General features: G+C 43.1%; 2 protein-coding genes across 5 annotated transcripts in view; one reads left to right on the top strand and one right to left on the bottom strand.

The window, feature by feature from the left end:
• The window catches only part of MINDY2 (MINDY lysine 48 deubiquitinase 2), a 33,368-nt gene extending 32,528 nt beyond the window's left edge, over positions 1-840 (bottom strand). For 3 of the 4 annotated variants that reach the window (XR_012588941.1, XR_012588940.1, XM_074599791.1), the window contains exon 1: positions 56-838. Coding sequence is in view for 2 of the 4 variants with exons in the window: in XM_074599791.1 (XP_074455892.1) it covers positions 56-703 (648 nt within the window). In the remaining 2 variants the exon portion in view is untranslated. Of the gene's footprint in view, positions 1-55 lie in introns of all 4 variants that reach the window. The other variant, XM_074599792.1, reaches the window with a different exon arrangement.
• A 1,680-nt stretch (positions 841-2,520) lies between these two features.
• Positions 2,521-21,955, top strand: part of ADAM10 (ADAM metallopeptidase domain 10) — a 52,823-nt gene continuing 33,388 nt past the window's right edge. Inside the window, exons 1-2 of the mRNA XM_074599783.1 lie at positions 2,521-2,821; positions 12,861-13,011. Coding sequence (XP_074455884.1) covers positions 2,767-2,821; positions 12,861-13,011 — 206 coding nt within the window. The 5' untranslated portion in view covers positions 2,521-2,766. The remainder of the gene's footprint in view (positions 2,822-12,860; positions 13,012-21,955) is intronic.

The following is a 21,955-nucleotide window of genomic DNA, read 5'->3' as shown; positions in this document are numbered from 1 at the left end:
GCCAGCCCCGCCGCCGCTCCCCGCCATGGCGGCGGCCCGCCGCGCCCCGCCGTACCTTCCAAGCCAGGAGCAGCACGTTCATGATGGCCAGCAACGGGCAAGGCCCGTTCTCGTTCTGGGTGATGACTGGCGTGTTCTCCTCCTTCCAGCGGACCCACTTGATGTGATAGACCGACTGGCCCGGGAACCGCTCCTTGGAGGCGGAGAGGAGCTGGGAGCCCACCGTCGGCCGGTCCCCTTCAGGCTGCGGGGCCGGGCCCCCCACCGAGGCCGCCGCCGCCACCACCACCGCCTCCTCGGCGTCGCTGTTGAGCTCGGAGCTGCTGGGGCAGCAGGAGTGCAGGTTGGAGAAGGACTCCAGCGAGTCCAGGCTGCGGGACTCCTCCCCCGGGGGGCTGGGAGCCCCGCTGCTCCCGGAGCCGGCCCCCGCCGCGCCGCTCTCCGAGGCGGCCGCCGCTCCGGAGCTCTCCGCACCGCCCTCCGCGGCCCGGCAGGGAGACGCCGTCTGAGGGGCCGCGGCAGGAGCGGGGGCCGGCTGAGGGGAAGGGCTGCGCCGCCCGCCACCCTCCTCAGCCGCCGCGGGCCCGTCCCTGCAGCCGCCCTCGCCCACCGCCGCCTCTTCCAGGAGGAGCTGGCTGGCGGCGCCCCCGCCGCCCCTCTTCAGCGAGCCCGGAGGCGGCGGGGGCTGCGCCAGGCTCTCCATGCCGGGCCCGCCGCCCAGCCCGGCTCCTTTGCTCTCTAGTGGCACCGCAACGGCTGATCCTTCGCCAACAGCGCCCGAGACGCCATAACAGCAGCGACGACTCCGCCCCGCCGGGGACGTGTGGGCGGGAGGGGAAAGCGGCCGCGGGTCACGGCGGGGCCCGGGGCGGGGGGGGGCACTCCGAGGGTGGGGCCGGAGCCCGGGGAGGAGCGGGGCGGAGGTCGGAACGGGTGAGGGGCGCGGGGTAAGGGTGTGGGGGGGAAGGCGGACCTTGACGCCACCCGGAAGGGCCGGCTAGAGGCGGGGCAGGGCCGTACCCGCGTCCCGCCCCGGGGGAGCGGCGCTGGTACCAGGGGTGCACACCCCCCTCAACCCCCGTCCCGGTGCCCGGGGGGGGCAGAGCGGAGGGCCCCGCCCCGCCTGTTTGGCCGGCGGGGGCGGGGCGGCGCCTGCGCGGGAGGGGGGGCGCCCCGCCCCCGCCGCGCGTTGCTTCGGCGCTGAGGGAACGCGCGGTGGCGGCGCTACTCCGGCGGTGCGGTGGGTTTTCGGTGCTTTTTGATCAACATCTGCGTTACAAAAACCTGGCTGTGGTGAGTGCGACGGGAGAGTCGTGTTACTCAGGCCGCATCCTAACTGTTGGCCCTTAGGGAGGGCTCCGCACCCGCTGTGCCCCCCGGTCAGTGCACCGTGCCAGGATAGTTGTTTTTACCTCAGTTCTGCAGAAGTGGGTGCCGGGCATTTAACAACTGCCCGGCGTTTATAACGATAAAATACAGCTGATCAGTCAATATTGATTCATTCACCACTCCTAAATATAGATACGCATCTAAGCTCATGTTTAAAACATTCGCGGACGTTACCTGATTAGCACACTCATTATCCACAAAGGGGCGTGTATGTTAGTATTGTAATTACCCAAGGTTCGTTTGGGATTCACTCCTGGCTCGAATTTGGTCCAGAAGTTAGATTTTTGCTATGTTACATCAAAGTAACTGCAAAAGAACACATAAGACATAGTTTTCTTTCACGTCCTACTCGAGGTTAGGTACATTCCTTGAAGCCTCAACCGTATCCCAACCAAAACTTCTTGATAAACTTTTAACTTTGTTCTTTAGACATTGTAACGACCCTGCTTCTTTCTCCCCCTATGGAAACCTTCAGCTTTTCATCACAAATTTTAAATACAGCTTGGGGACGGTAATTTATCTTCTGCACTCAGCAGCTCTCTTATCTGAGCTGCAGCTGCCACATCTGGCGGGCGCTCACTGCAATTTCGACATACACCCGTTTCCCCCGCCTGTAGCGGTCTTGCAGGGGGGAGGTTATTTGTGTTATGAAAGCGCTGTAGGAATGGAAAAGCACAAATAGGAGGAGGGAGTAGCAGTAAACTGAGAAACTTGTCACAAACTCTGACATAAAAACTAAACATCCGAGTTAGTATAGTTGAGTGTAAGGACGAGCGTCCTGACGAAGAAGAAATGAAACGCTTTGTCTGAACGGCTCACGTTTTTATCTTCACCGGAGGGTTTTCCTTTGCGCTTGAATCGCGAAGGTCTTTGAAGGCGGGCTGAAAATGAAAAAGTCTCCGTTCAGCGGAGACAACGGGGCGCCCAACGTCGAGACCTGCCCCGCTCTGCCGCCGAGAGGCTGCCATTACCCCGGCCCAAGCCGGGCAGGCCCCGCCCCTCGGGCAGGCCCCGCCCCTCCGGGCCCCCGCGGCGCCGCCGGGCGTTGGTGCCTGACTCTCTTCCGGCGGGGCGGAGCCGGGCGGGGCGTGACCCGCGGCCCAGCCCCGCCCCGCCGGTAGGGTCGCGCGTGCGGGCGGGGGCGTGCGGGCGGAGTAAGCGGCGGCGCGGGGAGCGGAGCGCTGCCGGGCGGGGGACGCCGCCGCTGGGGCTGGGCCGCCGATCCCAGCCGAGCCTGTAGGGCGGTACCGAGCGGTCCTCCAGTGAGCGGCGGGGGACAAAGCGGAGGGAGGCGCGGAGCTCGCCCCTCCCCATCCCGGCACCGACCGGGGCGGATGTGCTGTGGGTAGGCGGCGACGGGGCCTGGGCCCGGTGAAGATGGATCTGGCGGGGACGATAATCCTGCTGTGCTCCTGTGCGGCGGGCGCCGGAGGTGAGGAGCGGCCGGGCCCCGGCCTGCGGCCCAGCCTCGGGGCTGCCGGCCTCTCTCCTTTCTTCCCTATCTCTCCGCCGCGCCGTGGGGCTGGGCTGGGGGCGGCGGGCCCCTCTCCGTGGGGCGCCGCGTCTCAGCGCCCTGGCGGCAGGCCGCGGCTGGGCCGCCGGCCGAGGCTCTCCTTTCCGTCGCCCGCTCCCCGGGCATGGTCCGCACTGTCCTGCTCGGGCCCTCTCCCCCTGCCGCCCCGGGCCGGCCTGGCGCTCCCGCCCCTTTCCCGGGACTTTCCCCCGCCGCGGACCTTTTTTCCCCACAGTGCCCGGCTGCGCCGTCCCATGCCCGGCTCCGCTCTGCTTCTTCGGGGCTTTTCTCACAGCGGTCTCGGTAGCCGCTTCCCGGTTCCCGTCCTCCGCCGGCGCGCCGAGGCGGCGGCGAGCCCCCGAGCCTGCTTTTCCCCGCCGCTGCTTCCCGGAACCAGGAAGCGCGGGCAGGCGGAAAGTTCATCTTCAGGAAATAGAAGGCGAGCCCGGGATTTTCCCGGAGCGTGACCGCGGGTTCGGGGAGCGTCTCCCCTCTCGCCCAGGGCGGAGAAAAACACGGCTGTGTTTACGGGGGACGTGTGGCTGGGGCACATTTCCCGACATCAGCGGGGTCTCGGCGTTGGGAAACTGCTGGGGCAGTTTCTCGACCGCGTTCGTTGGTGTTTAAGTGGTCACGGCACGGTTATGGAAATAGTTTCAAATTTTTATGAGAGCAGACACTGGAAAAGGTGGGCTTCTGGGAGTGTTTGTGGAGAAGGATGGGTGGAGAGGCGTTAAGGGCTGTCTTCCTCTGCTTCCTTTGGCACCTCTCCTAACAAAGAACCGAGCCCTGAATACTGGGCTTTGGCATGTTCTCAAAAAGTAACATCAAAGTCTGTGGAAAACTTCAGCAGGTTCTACTGGCGGCGAAGCCGCGAGGCAAAAAGCAGGCTGATTTGCGCGGTCAGAAGTCATCCCGTTATTTATGCAGTTAGGAGTGGTATACGCAGAAGGCTTTGCTGGTGACTTTCCCCTCATAAATTCTTGTAAGCCATCAAGACATTTCAGACTTAATTATTGGCATACTTTTCAAGGCCTCTTTGTTTTCTGAACTAAACAGTGCTGGCACAGAATTAATTCAAAGCGATTCATTAACCAGTTGTGAGGGTTGTTCCTACTGTTTAATTCTAGGCAGGCAACCATGCCTTAAAGTTAAAAAATCACAGTAAGCATGTAAAGTATAGTCCTCTGGATATATGGAAGCAAGCTCGTGAGGTGTATTTTATTTTAAAAAATAATGTTAATTTATTTCTTTGAGAGAAGAACGGGCTCCTTCAACATTCCTGGCACTAGGAAGCACACCTCACTGGCAGGTAGCAGAAGCCAGTATCTTTTGGTGTTTAGCAGTACAGATAAATCTTTAAAGAAAGTTTAATAATGCTGCATAGAAATCTAGAAATGGTGTCTGATACACATCTCTAGAATATCCTGTGAAACTTTTGGTAAAAGTCTCAACGTAATTGTGAAAGATTTATCATAACTCTGTGTTGAATTAAAATGACTTTTTAATATTAGAATTTCCTGTTTTAACTGCGTTCACATTTCTAGAGTTCCTTAAGTACTGTAAATGGTTTTATTTACAGAAAAATAGGGTTCTTCATTTGCATGCTTTTCTTCTAGGCAGGCGTTAATATCTGTGTGAAAAAGGGCAAGTTCATGGTTCTTAAGGATGTTACTGTGAGAGCAGCGCAAATGGAAAACAACTGAAAAAAACCCCCAAAATTTCCCTGTGTTTCATTGGTGTACTGTGCACCTTGTGCTCATTAGTTTTACACAAATCTTGAAGCTGTTATACTTATCTGTAAAGTTGTCTAGTTTTAAACCATATAAGTATTAAATAGTAATAATTTTGAAAATTCCATTAATCTGTACTTTTTAAAAAAATGCTCTTCTGTGTGTTGAGTCTATGTTTGGAATATTTTACAGGATACCTGAGTTTGAACTCTTCTTTCAGAATTACATAAGGCTTTGTGCCTTACTCTATTGTAATAGTCTTTAGATACAAAGCTAGATAATAGATTAACAGAAGCAATTGTAACTTCAGTTCACGGTGAAGCGTGAATCACAAAATCAACTTAAAATATTAAGGGACAGCATAACTTAGGTGTGGTTTGTTTGAGGAGAAAGATTAGTGAAGTTTCTGTTTAATTTGAAAAATTTAATTTCTTTTGTAGCTTATATTATTCTTAAAATTAGGTAAAAGGAATGTAATCAAAAGCAATCACTAGCATTGCTGCACTAATGAAGTCTACTGCAATGTTTGTGCTATGCTGCTTTGTAACTATCTCTATGGTTTATGGCTAAAACAGATGCCTTATCAGCAATTTGGTCTAATAGGCTCTGAAACACGTGCTTGATCAGATTTTGGTATTAGATCACTTTTAGGGCGCTCTCAGAAGTTTTTCTTCCTTTGCTACCACGGAGTAAATAAGACCACCATAAAGCAAGTGGTCCAGTAGGTCAGTTTGAGTACAGTTTCAATAGTGTGAGAAGAAAAAGCCATGCCATTTTTATTTTTTTTTAAAGTAATTGGGGAAAGGTAGAATTTATCTCAAGTAGACACTGTATACTAGAAGGTAAGATATTTTTTTTTAAAAGTTAATCTCAGCATTTTGCCCCAGTAGCCTTGGAATTTCTTGGCTTAAGGGATCTATTCACTGGCTGGTGCTGTTAATAATTTTGGCATGTATAAAGCTGTACTTAGGTTGTGCAATATTATTTGCAGCTTTTAGTAGCATGCTTTGTTGCATGTGATGAAGATACATGCAGGTATATTAAACAGTACTTAATTATCCGTACATAATGATCTTTAAGGAATGGAAATAACTGATAGAACCTCTCCTTCTGCATGAGGGCCATTTAAAAAGAAGGGGGGGGGGATAGAAAATATGTAAAAGACAACTAATGATACCTGCAAAAAGCTTGGATTTAACAAGTGTGATCATGCTCTGGCTAGGCTGATCAGATGCTGAACATCATAGCAAATCTATGGTAAACTGTTTTATTTCACTGGTACAACACAGTCTTCTATATTCCTAGGACTTCCAAGTTATATCTTAGTGTCTTGTGCTGCTGGATATTGAACTGCCTATTTCCCAGTGAGCAAGAGAGAAATTCTGTTTTTTTCTGGACACATGGGGGAGTTGTGGGAAGGCATTTATGAGCTATCGGCATCTGAGTGATTTAGTTTTCATCCTTGCTATAAATTGAGAAGAATACTAGCCTTCATTAACATGGCAGTCAGCTTCCAGCATTTATCTGGGGTTTAAAATAAAAAAAATTACAAATTTTCTGTGGCTGGATGAGATAGTGTCTGGTAAAGGCAGCTGTCAGGTGGTTGTTTCAGAAATGCCCATGGTAATTAAAAGTAAATGAAATCAGGTGTTTAGGTAGTAACTTCTAAATACCATTGCACAAAACCCTAAGATTGCAGTTTATTTTTGCTTTTAAAAGGATCTAAAGGTTCAGTTACGCAGTATGGCAGAGCCACTGTAATGAGTTACTGCTGTCTGGTGACCCTGCCCTGGCCATGCATGCGTTCCCACCTCTCCTCTTTCACTGCCTCTTGTGTTTGACGGCATGAGGAACCAACTCAACCTGCTAATTTAAACAAAAGAAATTAATCATTTCCTGACAGACATGTGACTTCCGTTCGTTTATTGTGCAGACCTAAGCCCAGTGGGGAGGAAGAGCTGGGACTTGCAGGAGGTGGGGAAGAAGCGGGTAAAAAACCCCCAAGAAACAGACACCTGTGTACTGCTTACAGTGGTGGTGCTCTGCTGTGTAACTGTGCCCTAAATGTGAGTTTTCAGTGAAGGGGAAATGATCCTGAGTTGATGTTTTGGTAGCACTTTTTTTTTCACCAATAACTAACCTGACCAGAAGAGAAAGTATATTTTTCAGCTGGATTGGTTTTAGTGCCAGCACAAGGGAAGAATAGAAATGGAGTGGATGAAAAAGGGCAGCGGGACCTGCCCTTCTGCTGGCAGTTATGAAACTACAGCCTGAATAAAGCCTTCAGTGAAATTAAAGTTGGGAGGTATATGGTAGGATTACTGGCTTCCAATATACTTAAGCGCAGAAGTGCTAAATCTGAATACTGGGTACACTCTTTAGTGTCTGATGTAAAGGGAGCATTTTTAAAGAGATATAAACTTTACATTGAAAACAGCTTGAAAAAGTACAACTTGCTTTGATTACCTTAATTTTAATTATGATAGTAATTATCTGAAAGATATTTATCATATACTGGCATTTCAAATTTGCAAATCAGCGATGACACTTGCAGTAAAGAGAGTTGCCTGGTAAGTTAGCCTGGCTGCTGAACAATTTCTGATAGTCTATCATGTTGTATTCTGTGCTTTTTTCCACTAACAAACTTGAGTTGTATTTGAACTTTTTGCCTTTGTCATGCAAGTCTTAATCTGAGTGGTTTGATATAAACTTCACTGTTTAGAGCTGTGCATGTTTGATTTATCCTCTTACGGGAAGTTACATGTTGTCATCTTGTACCACAATATATATAAATTTAATAGATGTTTATGTTTACTTTGGTAAACTTTTTGGTACTGTTTATTACCAATCTTCTTTATGTGTGTGAAGCTAGCTTCTGTAAGGATTTCCTCCAAAATCTTCCCAGATGCTGAGGTTAGTCTGACCGCTGTGTAGGTCTCCAGGCCCTCCTCCTTGAAGACGGGGATGAAATTTGTCTTCCAGCTGTCAGGCACCCCCTTCCATCACCATAGCCTTTCAGAAAGGCAGTAGAAAGCCTCAAAATGGCATAAGCCAGCTCCCTCAGCATTCTTGGATGCATCCCATATGATCCCATGGACTTCTGTATATCCAATTGGCTTAAGTGTCCCCTGGCATGTTTTCCTCTGCTGTGGGTACTGTTTCATTTCCACAGACCGGGAAGGTTTTGTCTGTGGTGGTGGGGAAAGTCTTTGTAGTCTTCTCTGGGAAAATAACCTTGCTGAATGAACTGAACAGCAAATCTTTTAACATAGACCACCAAACAATTGTTATATGTAGCTGCTCAAGGTGCGCCAGGAGGCTTATAGCTACAATCCCATGGGTGATATGTTTTTACTCTTTGCACCCTTTGGTTAGAAGGTAAGAATGTATGCCTCAGATTCCCTGCCAGGCTGGTGGGATTTGTGTCCGTTCAGAACAACTGTAGATACTTTCTTTACAGCTCCATAGGGATGCTGAAGAACTGTAGACACTCATACACAAAAATCTTTCACAGAGACTGTCACTCACCTAAATGCTCTGTGTTTAGGCGACTAGTTCTGCCTAAAATCCTTCCTTGTATTTAGTTCTAAGCCCATGAGAATAAAGCTTCATTCCTGGAGGGTTTTTGTCATAGGAAATGCCACATCTGGTTTAGGAAGTCTTCAGAAGACTATCCTGTCAGGTTGAAAAGCCATCCCTTTGTCACTCTCAAGTATCTCTATCCTGTAGGGCTTCTGTCCACTTGCTTAGCATTTAGGTGAAGTATAACATCGGCTTACTCCACTAGGTTGCCTGGAAAGGCATCATGCTGTCTTTGATATTTGGTTGATGGCAACATGATACAGGAAATTTGTTGAGCAGCTCCCTTAAACTATATTTAGATGTTCATGGTTCAGTGTTCCTTACTGTAGACTTCCTGATTGTATCCTTATTTGAAAAGATATTTCTTGCAGTCTCTATTAAAAAAAAAATACTAGTTTTTCAATGACAACAAAATAATGAAAGTAGTTTATCACAGAGGTTGAGATCTGTGTGTGTGCTATTGTAACAATTTCTTGGGGTGCACTACTCCCAGATCCTGTGATAGACTTCTTCATTTTTGCTTAGAATCTTCTAATTACAAAAGCTGGAGATAGCAGTAGTACCTGCCTTGTGCACCTCAGTGAAGTCGTCTTTCCAGTTTAACGAACTTTTGTCATGGGATCCAGTAAATTCTTTTGTAAGCGAGGTTGAGTTACTTACTAAGCTACCTTTGTGAAGAAGATAATAACTTTTGATATGTAACTGGTTTTATTAGAAGGAGATTGCGTATCAGTTGCAGACTTTGAACCTTATAGCAATGTTAAAGTTATACATGCTTCTGGACATGAAAGTAAATGTTCATTTTGAAGCCTTGATTTCAACCCTGTCTGAAGTCCCTTTCTAGAAAAGCTATGAAATAGCGTGTACTCCAGGTGACAGGCAGCTGCTTTGGTTTGGCAAGAGGAGAGCAGCAAGAGTGTTTGTGTTAAGTGCTCACTATGAGAGTACTTAAAGCATAAGGAGTTTTTTAAGTTTTGCACAAAGGGAAGAGAAATAGCATTGTTTTCATGTGTGACAACAGAAAGTGTATACGTTTTGGTTAAGAAAAAGGGGTTTTGCTTAAAACCCTCTGTGCTTTTGCTTAGCAGAGGCTTTTTAATGTTAGCAGCCTTTTGCTGTCTTGTTACAGTAGTTAGCACTTAAAAACTGTTCTTTGTGACTCAGTTGAGTGCAGTTTCTCAGCTTTCCACGTGGTCGTGAGACCTGGATCAGATGCAAAGTCAGTAAGTTGTCATGCTTTAAAACTTTTTTCTTTTAGGTGCCTGAAGCTGTTGAAAGAGTACCTTGCAATACTGAGGGAATAAAAAAAGGCCTACAACAGTTTAAGGCATGCAGTATTAGAAACCCCCTACCACAGAGAAGCTGAAGATAATTTGGCTTGTTAAATAGCCTTGGCATTATGGAGCACAGAAGTTTACATGTTCTGCAGCGTACTAACTCCTTAGTTTTGATAAAGTTTTTAAAGTGAGTTAGTAGTATCATATTCTAGATTTAGGTTCATTTTAAAATTAAAACTTTAGCTCACTTTTAGCTTTGATCATTCAATTTTGAAGCCTGTTTTCTTTAATGTTGACCCCTCTGGGCATATCATATACTAGGAATTGGAAAACATGTACCTGTAGTCAGGCTAATGTATATTGTGCATCATTTTGATATAACAGGTGGACTGGAGCTAATCTTGTTTGGTTTATAGAGGTTCTTGGGCCATAGGATGTGTTTCTGCTTAATTTTGTGGGATTATGTTGGAAGTGATTAAAGAGACATCAGACAGGGAGAATGTCCTTCATTGTCAAAATTCACCATGCTTGTTGCTGAAACTTTGGGTTCGTCCTTGTCTTATTTGGATTAGAATTCATGTAGACTTGCTTAAATCGCATGTTTAAGACACCCTTCTGGCTTCTGGAAAGCTGGATGAGACTGGCCTTGTATTTTGAAACTGAGTGAGAGGAAAACAAGAGTGAAATTTAGTTATTGGACTGTGTTTGCCATCAATGAGGAGGAGTCAACACTTGCAGAAGCCTACAGTACTGTGAGGAAATGCAGCTTATCTGCATATATATCATTACTTGAATTTTAAAAAGATGTGGCAGTATCATCTTGTGCACATTGCTTCTAAATGCAAGCAGTGCATTTGGAAGTATTAATTTACTTGGTCATCTTTTGTGTTGCTCATTGAGCTTATTGGTGATCAGATGTTTTGATCCCTTGAAAGGAAACAGAGGTACTGAGAAATTGGTATTAATTTAAAGAAGCCCTCATGACAATTAATACAGTGAAAGGAAAATTTGTATTTTTGCTTATAAAATTGTATTCTTAGTACAATAACAGATTCTTTTAATTGTGAAAATGTTACACGACTGAGGCAAAACTTTAGGTTACGCTTGTCTCATTGGGCCTCCCCAGACATTGTCAGTACATATATCTGTAGAAAAACATTGCATGAAATCTCTGAGAATTCTCACATTTTAGGTTGGTCTGAGGTTAAACTGATTATGAGATATCCTGCTTTTTCTTGCAGAATCAAGAATTCTGGAGAAACTTGGGAGATTTGACTTTCTATTTGATCTTTCAAATGCTGCATTTTGATATTTATTCCATGAAAAAAAAAGATGATAGTCCAAGTCAGGTTCTTGAAAAATCAAGCATAAACTGAAAAATTTGTCCCTTAAGGAGGAGGTTGAGGAAGGAGGGCTTTGAAGCTAGGTGGAGGAGCCATGAACAATGGGGCAAACACTTGCATACACACAATTCAAGAACAACATACAGTGAAAAAAGTAACAAAACAGAAAATGAAAAGGGGGGGGGGGGAAAAAATTATATGTCCTTGAAGCAGAAACTGGTGCATAATGTTATGCCACTGATTGTGGTTGCCCAACCTTCAGAATGCTGTAGTAAGTACTATGAAATAAATGCAGTTCCTATGATACGGAGACAAATCTTACATTCTTCATGAGGATATGTTTGAAGATTACCAGTTCAACTTGGAACTGGAAAACCAGCAGCTTGAATGTTCTGTATTTTAGTTTCATATTCTTAGCGTAGATAATATTGTGTTTGTATACCACAGCTTTCAATAGACAATTCAGGTTTTAAGTTAGGCCTGTCTCTTCATAAATGACGTGGTTGACAGTTGAATGTCTGTGTCCTTTTTGTGAAAGATGATGTGTTACTACTTGTAAAAATTATGGTGATCCATTTACTGCGCTCAGTTTGTCTTTGTGTCGTCACATTGCATGTCAGTGAACTAAAAAGTTAGGGATGACTTTTTTCAATAAAGAACACATAGTTCATCAAAACACCTTCCAAAGTTTTGGAATATGCTTTATTAAAGGGGTGATGGAGGGAAAAACTTGTGTGGAAATTTTTACTGAACATTGACAATGCTGAAACATTCCTTCTACAAATACATTTGGCAATATATTGCTGTCACAGGATGCTTAAAAGAAAACTTGCCTTTTTGCATAGTAACACCGTAAGAGACGGTGCTTACCTTTGAGTGATTTGATACACAAGGTAGTTTCTGTAATGAATACTTGAGTTGTTCTTCAGAAACAGTTGCTTCTATGGAGTTACAAGAGAAAAGAATTGATTGTATGTTTGTTGCGTAAAGTGTATAGAAGAATACTGCAGGGCTTTGTTTCAGACAGGGCGAATGTTTTCATGCTAACTACTGATAAAAGTTATGTATCAAAACATGCAATTATCCCTCAGCTCTGAAATGTTATGCATCACTTAATATCTTTAATTCTTTGTTCTTTGCTGGCTTTAATGTTTAGTACATCAAGAAACATGTTATAATTTGCGTCATATATAATCTGGCTTTGAAACCAGAACCACTGAAATGATGTCACTCTTGACTGTAGATCTAGATATAGATATCTAAATTAATGCCTCATGATTGGATATTTTATACAGAACCTGTTTAAACATCATTTTTCACTGTGTATTTAAAATATACTGTGTGCACTACCTTCATTGCAAAGACACAGTGGTTTGCTCCACAAGTTGTGTTGTATTTTGTTTCTTTCTATTTCTCCATGTTATTTTCTACTGTTGAAGCTTCTGTCTGTCTTGGTCTCTGATCCCAGTTACTGAATCACTTCATCTTAATAATTCCTTCCACGACATCTGTGTTTATTTTTGGCAGGTAGATGAAGTACTTTTCACGCATAGTGTTTCATATCGAAGTGTGGTAAGACTTGTGAAGAGTATCAGTGTTGAATGTGCAGAGGCAGGGGATTTAATTTTTCTGGATATTTGGCATGTGAAGCTGGAAGTATAATTCTTCTAGAGAACCAGAAGAAAGATGGTTGCACTTTTTGTGTTTGGATCAGGAGTGCATTTCTCTCAGGCACTTCTGTCTACAATAATGTAGTTCTGGAGTAAATGAACTATACTTGTTTTGACTGATATTAAAGTGGAAGATGCCTTCCAGGGTCCACCCAGTGCACTCTGACTCAGTCTGTGGGACCAGAGTAGAATGAATCTGAAGTGTGCAAGGGGAAAAAAAAGAAAGCTAAAATAAATATAATGTAGAAGTTGGGTCCTTATCACCAACTGTTTTGCACCACAGATCTGCCATACCTGGTTGTAACCTTAATGATTTCTCAAACATGCTAAACCTTACTTTTTTCTCTTTTCAGGCCAGTATGGAAATCCTCTAAATAAGTACATTAGGCATTATGAAGGATTGTCTTACGATGTGGATTTGTTACACCAAAAACACCAGCGTGCCAAAAGAGCAGTATCACATGAAGATCAGTTCTTGCGCCTAGATTTTCATGCTCATGGAAGGTTAGTGATATTTTAAAAGGTATTTGTTTTAAATATTTTATTCATGTATGCATTTCAATTATAGTGAAATGTAAATGGCGAAATACAGTCATCAAACTAGTGTTAGCTAGAATACACTCAAATGCAGTGCTTACAGTTTCTGTGAAGTATTTCTCTGATGTCCAGTTTAAGTGTGAAATTGTTGCTTGTAAGCACTGGTGCAAACTTCTGGTGGTAACTATTAATGCACTTTGAAGCTTAAACAATGGAATCATATTCAGAACAGAATGGTAGTTGATTCTGATTTTATAATGCAGATTTGGCATGTTTTTTTACAAAAATTATGCCAAACTGGCTAGGAGATTTAATTGAGAAAAAGTAAAATTTCAAGTTGCATTTGAAACTACAAAATCAGCCAAAAAAGTGTTCTGTTTCATGTGTAATGGTGTCATCTGTTTTCTGTGCTGTTGTGTAATTTAGCAATTGTTTGACTTGAGGAAAACATAATTGCTGTTACAAGACTTGCTGTGCCTTGCATTTGACATATGATTGTAAGATCCAGTACAGAAGTTAGATATTCAGTGTGAGCAACTGAAGTATAATTTGTAGGTTTCACTTAAGAAGATCTCTTTGTATTTAAGAATTGCCTGCTTTTTGTGTAACAGAGGAGAAACAGGAAGAAATTTAAAATACTTGTGTCTGTATCTTTGTTTCTTTGACTCCCTCCTTTGCAGCACCACTGCATATATTTTAGGAACACGTAACGAGCATGGTTTTCTAACTATTTCAGTTACACTTTAAGTAATTAGAACTTGATAAGTAATTGCTAGCCATTTGTAGAAACATGGGAAGTTTGACAGAGCAAAGGTAAAACTAGGTCTTCTCAATCTGTGTTTGGAATAGGAATAATGTTTTATGAGTGCGTGTTCTGCTTCTGTGCCAGCTTGTAATTTCAGGGAATGAAGTGTTGCTACTGGAGGTGTGTGGTGTAATGACTGAATTTCAGTGTGTGCGCCCAAAAGGTTAGCGTTAGGGTTGTGTTTGTAACTGCTGTAGAACTGCAATCCAAATTGTGAATTTGAAGTCCTATCCTTAAAACCACATTTTTTGGGTGTGATTTTTAGTCCAGGGAGTTCTATTAATTAAAGAAGAGTGTCGTTGCTGCTGCCTCTGCTGTAGCTTCACAGGCAATCTCTAGTCTTTGCTATTAAGTTGTTCTAATAAACAAGACTGCAGAGTAGAATGTTTCAGGGGCTCCTTATGTTGTAAATCTCTCCACTTTGAAATTAAATCTCCAGCAAGGTTGCAAGACAGTGAAGTTTAGTTTCAATCTAATGCTGCCACTCTGCAGCTGCAGGCTGATGGCTAATTTAGGCTTAGCAAAGCCTTTACTGGTGCAGAGAGGATCTGGCCTGAGTGCATTCCCAACATCATCCCTGTGCTGGGCAATACTTGTCTTCAAACCATGCAAGGAATAGGATCTGGGAACCGATCCAGCTGAAAATTATTTGGCAGCAAGAATAATCAGTATGATTTGAAGGGGTGAGGGAAGGAGGATGGGGCCATTCTTTCTAGGAGCAGTCCACACCTCAGTCCACTTGAGCAGGTTCATCTTGTCCTTGGGAAAGATCCCATAATACTCTTCTGTAAAATAGAGCTCTTAGCTTAGCCTGTGCATTCTATCCGTGTTAATAAGGTGGGCTGGAAATTCTTCTCATGGAAAAATGTTAACCCTACCTACAACAATGTCTGAAAAAGATTTCCTCTCTAGCTTCATGGATCTTAGTCACACCAGACCTTAGACAAACAGGTTTATAATGATTTTGATAACAGCTGCTATTACTCATGAAGGAGAGTGTTGGTGTTTATATGTGGAATTGATTCTAAATCCCTATGCTCTGAGGCACAAATCCATCATTAACTGAGGAGGCTGAATGGAGACTTACTATAAGGTCAAACCAGTCCATAATTTAGGATTTTGGTAGTTTCCTGTGACACATCTAATGCTTCCTGCTGAAGAGGGTGTAGTTGTCAGGCTATAAATGTAGTTCACAAATTCCTGTGAAGCGGTCTGAGAGTGTTCTTACAAAATACTTAATTTTTCTTTAAATATGAATTAGGAAGGATCAAGTGAATTGTGTTTTACTTCATACAGTCTGTTTAGTAGCTTTGAAGGTGTGCAGCAATTTGAAAAGCTGTATAAATAGGATTTCCTTTTTGCAGTTGCAGCTAGTTTATTGTGAATAACTGCAAGTGATGTATGTCATCACTCACAATGACAACATTGAAACCTTTCCATCAAATATTCTGATTACTTTGTGCTAAGGTAGGAAATAAAGTTTTTAGTTTTAGCCCGTGGACTCTTAAAGTGCTGTTTTAGTTAAATACAGGTGATGAAACTTAAAGGCATTCAGTCAATGTGTGGTTTGAGATGCTGAAAATTGAAAGCTGATTTTTTGAATGGCCCTATACCAAATGGTTATAAGGCTTTGTCCAGGTGTAGTGGTTTATTGGCACACAGCTGTCCAACTCGTGTCTCCTCAACTTAATAAAAAATACTAAACAGCAGCTACTTACGAGTACTGAAATGATAATTTTCTGTTTTGAGTTGGCTTCTGATGAAATGGCTGTCTTCTGTAGCCAGGAAACAATGGAAAAGCTGTCCTAATATTTACTGCTGTTCCCTGCTGGAAACAGCACGGGAAGCTAGCTGGATCACAGCAGTTTTTGTGCTGTATCTCTGGTACCAGTTTGAACTTTATAAACTTAATCTTTCCGTTTGTGCCAGAGGAAGCACCTGTTGATCACAGGGAATGTGAATGAGATGGGAAAGTGATTTGTCCGGTTATTTTTCAGCCAGATTAATTCATTGTTCAATTCAGTATATAAGCAAACTTGCTGTAAGATGAAAAGGTGCAGAAATAAGCAGAAGTAGTGATCAGGAAGACGCAATGCTACCCTTTGCAGTGGCAGTGCTGACACATGCCAGATTAGCATTCATCAAACTTACAGTTTCATTGTCCAGAAGACAGCTGGCTGCTACACGTATTTTATGATTGTGTAAGTAGCATCTGTTCTTTTCAGTAGCTGTTTGTATTTAAGAACTGTATTTCGTAGTACCCTTTTGTTGAAAAAGGAAAAAATTTTTAAAAAATTTAAATATTATATATTTATACCGAGTTAAAGTGACCATTTAACCATGGGCTAATAACAGTTTAATAATGAAATAGATACTGCAATGATGGAATTAAGCCCCAAGCTACTTTTTTTTCACACCAGACTCAGTAATTCTACAAATGGGTGGATAACATGCCACCATTGAGAAACCTGCCTTATTTAACCTTCATCTGAAAGTTCAATGCTACACAGTATACTGTTAAAACCAGAAATTTTTCAAAACTTTTGTTGTTGGGTAATCTAAAATATGACTTGTTATGGCAGATGTAGCGAACTCAACCAGACCAGCCACTATTCAATGCTGAAACACTAGCTTAATAGGGCAGTTAAAATTGCTGAAACTAAGTGATAGATACCTATTAATTCTTTTGAATCATAAACCGTGTAGTTTAGATGAGTTGAAATTATTGCTTCACCAGTGGTGCAAATTGTGCTTGTTTCTAAAATGCTTCAAGTTGGAAGGAATGTGAAGTTTTAAAACAATCCTGGTTACGTATCATAGCTCTTCCACCTGCCAGTTTATATTGAGTGTTTTAGTGTGAGTTAATTTAAGGTGCCCTTTGAGTCCAGGGAAGGTTCGTACAAAGATAATGAAATGCACGGTGTTAATATTAACCAAGTTCCTGGTATAAAGTAGCTTTTGAACCCACTCCACAAACCCCATTCCCACCCCCCCCCATCCCCCCCCAAAAGAAAAAAGGCAAACCCAAAAAATGCCCCAAAATACATGGAGTGATTCACAGAAGAGCAATGCCTTTGGCACCAGCTTGAGATACAGTGAAGGAATTTAGTATGGCATAACTTTCTTTTCCATGTCAAGGTAATGTCGGTAGTTTTGAAAATGAAGTTGGGACATCACTAAAACTGACACTATTTTATACCCAGTTGTGGCTTAGTCACAAAATGTGTACACGCACTTGTTCGCTTATTGAACAGAGCCCATTCCATGCAGAGAGGCTGGAAAGTTGCTTACTTCACTTTTTCAGTATAAACATTTGCAATATATTAATTGTAGAACATCTTAAACTGAATTCCTCTCAACTGTGGAATGTCAGAAATATACTGGGTACTTCATTTATAGTGATTTCATTTTGAGGACAGAGCTTGAAAAACTTGCCTGACATCTGATGTTCTCTGAACTATACCTTTTTACCCAGTGGCAAAACTGTGAATTCCTGAGACCCTGATGCATTCAGAAGAATAAAGGAACTTCATGTATGTAGTGTTTAACTCTACTGTCAGTCAACTTTTTACTGTATGCATTCTTAATAATTTATGCTTTCTAATTTTATCTTAATTTGTCCTGTTAATCACCTGTCCACACCCACTTCTACTCTTTCTCCAGGATTAGTTGATGACTCTCGCTTGGGAAAGTTGCCTATGCAACTTGAGCGAACAGTTGAGTTTTCAAGTGGTACTTGAACATACGATAACACCTGCTTATTACTGAATTAAAGATACATTGAGAACTCTTCGAGATGTTTTGCAATTTAGTTACCGTTTTCCTTCAACTTTTACCTAAAATCTTATTTTTAAAAAAAATACTCTAAGTTGTTAAGTTCAGAGATGTTTGTTGGAATATATGGTCTATACAATAGGAAAACTGTTACTGGAAATGCTTGCAACATCACTTCTGTGTAAGCCATACAAATAAAAAGACCTTTCATATTATGCTTATGAATATTAAAGCATTCACTTGTGGAATATTGTTAGGTTATTGTATAAAACCTGAGATAGTTTTAAAATACGGGCTTCTCCATGTTTTAATTTGGGCTTACAAGTCACGACTGCGAAGTCTAGATTCTTTTAGTCCAGCATATTCAAATCTTAAAAGCTAGCTCAATATGGGGTTAAAATCATATAAATATTAGGTGACTATGTTGATGCAACTGGAATAACCTGTTCTTCAGCCTCCACCACCTTATACAGTTCATATGGACTCAAAAGTACTTTCTTCTACTGGGCTTCAAAGTGTAATGGACTATCATACAGCATTTTCAGATCAGTCTGCATAAACGCTCCACAGGTTTACATTATGAGAGTCAGAAACTTGAATACCTTCTAAGTAATGGTGAAACACAAGCTTTGCTTCCACTGCATTAAAAAATCAATGATACTGGTCGTAGTGATGCTTGGTGACCATTAGGCATTTTCATTCTCTTGTTTTCTTATTCACCAGAATGTTCTTGCCTACTGTTCTGTGTCGCTACAAGGACATACCCCTATGTATCCATAGCATGCGTCCAGCTCTGCTCTGCAACTTTAGAACTACAACAATAGGTGGTTTTTGGAGGGGAGGGAATTTAGAAAAATCTTCTTATCGTATCCTTCTTGGGTTTGTATGGGGAGGGAAGGAGAGAAAAGAATTTTTGTCTTCACAGCTCTACTGGGGAAGGAGGATCCGGGGAACTACAGGCCAGTCAGTCTGACCTCGGTGCCTGGGAAGGTCATGGAACAGATCCTCCTCAGTACCATTACACGGCACATGCAGGAGAACAGGGTGATCAGGCCCAGTCAGCATGGGTTTGTGAAGGGCAGGTCATGCCTATCAAACCTAATATCCTTCTATGATAAGGTGACCCACTTAGTGGATGAGGGAAAAGCTGTGGATGTTATCTACTTGGATTTTTGCAAAGCTTTTGACACTGTTTCCCACAGCATTCTCCTGGAGAAACTGGCTGCTCATGGCCTGGACAGGTGTACTCTTCGCTGGGTAAAAAACTGGCTGGATGGCCGTGCCCAGAGAGTGGTGGTAAATGGAGTTAAATCCAGTTGGTGTCCAGTCACAAGTGGTGTCCCCCAGGGTTCGGTGCTGGGGCCGGTTCTCTTTAATATCTTTATCAATGATCTGGATGAAGGGATTGAATGCACCCTCAGTAAGTTCGCAGATGACACTAAACTGGGCGGGCGTGTTGATCTGCTTGAGGGTAGGTTGGCTCTGCAGAGGGATCTGGACAGGCTGGACCGATGGGCTGAGACCAATGGTATGAGGTTCAACAAGGCCAAATGCCGGGTCCTGCACTTGGGTCACAACAACCCCATGCAGCGCTACAGGATTGGGGCAGAGTGGCTCGAAAGCAGCTCGACAGAAAAGGACTTGGGAGTGTTGGTTGACAGCCGGCTGAATATGAGCCAGCAGTGTGCCCAGGTGGCCAAGAAGGCCAACAGCATCCTAGCCTGTATCAGGAATAGTGTGGTGAGCCGGACTAGGGAAGTGATCATCCCCCTGTACTCGGCACTGGTGAGGCCCCACCTCGAGTACTGCGTTCAGTTTTGGGCCCCTCGGTACAAGCGGGACATTGAGGTGTTGGAGCGTGTCCAGAGAAGGGCTACAAAGCTGGTGAGGGGCCTGGAGGACAAACCTTATGAAGAACGACTGAGGGAGCTGGGGTTGTTTAGCCTGGAGAAGAGGAGGCTGAGGGGAGACCTTTTCACCCTCTACAACTACCTGAAAGGAGGTTGTAGAGAGATGGGGGCTGACCTCTTCTCCCTGGTGACAAGTGATAGGACGAGGGGAAACGGGTTCAAGTTACGTCAGGGGAGGTTTGGATTAGATATTAGGAGACATTTTTTCACTGAAAGGGTTATTAAACATTGGAATAGGCTGCCCAGGGAGGTGGTGGATTCACCATCTCTGGAGGTGTTTAAAAAAAGGGTAGATGGGGCACTGAGGGACATGGTTTAGAAGTGGCTCTTGTCAGGGTAGGCTAAAGGTTGGACTCGATGATCTTAAAGGTCCCTTCCAACCTCAACAATTCTATGATTCTATGATTCTATGTAAAAAGGCTAATAGTATGCATGTGCCTAATGTGGCAAGTCCACTGCGTGCCAAGATTTGGTCATTATTACTTGAAATAACTTGACGGGTAAAGTGCCTGTCAGTGCTTTCAGAAGTGGCAGAGGGTGCCTGGAGTCAGGGAGGTTCTGTAAGGCAAGTGTCCGCTTGAGGCTGTTTTGCCTTGTCATGTCAAAATGCTGAGAGTAGCATTTAATCAATAAGCAGCTGGAAAAAACTGCATCAGTCTCACTACTGCAACTAGTAGGGTACTGCATGTTACTGCATGTAATCTTTTTTTCCTTGAAGTTAATGAGCAAATTTTCTACAATGACTTTATTATTAAGAAAACGCTGTGTAAAGCATTAGGTGTTGCAGAGTGACCATGCTATTCAGCTGCTAGGTAAAAATGCTTTAACTGTCTGTCATCCAGTTTGAAATAAAGTTCAATAAATGATTGTTTCTTAAGTACTCTACTACCTTTTAAAATGTTTTGCATTGACCAGAGGAACTTTTATAACAATGAGAGCTTGCATATTGTGAAATTGTATGGCTTTGGGTCTTAATCTGTCCTCACTGCACCATTTGGCAAAGCACATTTGTGAAGCAGTGTTTGCTGATTGGCTTTAATATTGATTTTCTGTGCGGGTATCTTTTTCATAATTATTTTGAACAGCTCTCAGTCGTACATTGGTTGAGCTTTCTGGTACAGTCGTGAATGGCAGGAATGAACCACAAAATTTCAGAATTCTTAATTAAGTATGAGGGCTTTTTTATTCTTGATTCTACAGTAATATGTAATTCTTTGTATTGCCTTCATTATTCAGAGCTGCTCAATTTTTGTTTTTAAATGAGAGAGTTGTTGACTGTATTTGAGTAGGTTATGAAAACGAAGGAGGCTACCAGCACAGAAATCATATTCGATATGTTGAATTTCAAAGGTGACATTCTAAGCGTGCTGCCATGCTGTCTGAGATGGACAAGAGTAACTGAGCTAGTTACGCTTGGAGTAGAGAGGACTTCATATTGTCACCTGTTTTTTATTAAATACTAGATGTTCTTTTTATCACGTTTAATTTATTTTTAAGTACTTTTATAGTTGTGTGTACAACATAGTGCTCAATTCATGAAATGGCTGTCTTCTACGTTCTGTGACTCTGTCAGAACATAAAGCAGATTCACTGTTACTGGACTAACCTGAAAATTTATTTTGTGTGTGTTTCAGTTCCATGTGCACTTAAACACTCTCTTAAACAGACTAACTTCTTAAATAGATGGCTTTAGTGGTCATCAAATGGGACTGACTGGTTGGCTTTTGAGAGATGTACGTGAATTATTTCCATGAATTTTACTAAGTGAGTTTTCTGCAAGGTTTGCTTACTATAACTCATTTTAGGCTGTCCTGAGTTTAAAAAGAAAAAAGTAAAAATCTCTTTAGTTCTTACTGTAGTCTTTTCAGCTTTTTTCAGTGCTCTGTGACCATTCTTCAGTCATCCCCTGTCTATTGCACCTTTTAAGTTACATACCTTGACAAAAACTTGCCAGGCAAGAGACCCATGAATTTGGTCTTACTTTTCTACACCTGTTTTGTGTTTAAAAAAAACACCCCCAAACAAACAAAAAAGCCACCCTATGTTGGTGCTTGTAGGTAAAGCAATTTTATCTTGCAGAGAATTGGGAAGCAGGGACCTGAGTTCTTTCTCATTTTTTAAATGAAATTAATCTAAAAAATATTTTAGAGGCTGGATCTGTGGCTTAACTGTCTTGCATTTTATGGGTTTAAACACAGTGAGCTGGAATATGTGTAGCCCTCAGGAAAAAAGTCATTTAGTGTTTCACTCAGGTTTGTCTAGGAAACGCCTGCTACAGTGGCATTGGGCTGGTGAGACTGTGCAGTTGAGGCAGAGGATTTCCCAGCTGTACTGCTAAAATTGGTATTAATGCCTTAGAACTTTGCTCCTTGGCCAACATGCTTCAGTAGACATAGCCACGTTCTTAAAATGAAAAGCAGTA

The sequence above is a fragment of the Larus michahellis genome, chromosome 9 (genome assembly GCF_964199755.1).
Source record: "Larus michahellis chromosome 9, bLarMic1.1, whole genome shotgun sequence".
Lineage (NCBI taxonomy): Eukaryota > Metazoa > Chordata > Aves > Charadriiformes > Laridae > Larus > Larus michahellis.
The sequence above is the reverse complement of the archived record's forward strand: the minus strand, read 5'-3'. Positions and strand labels throughout refer to the sequence as shown.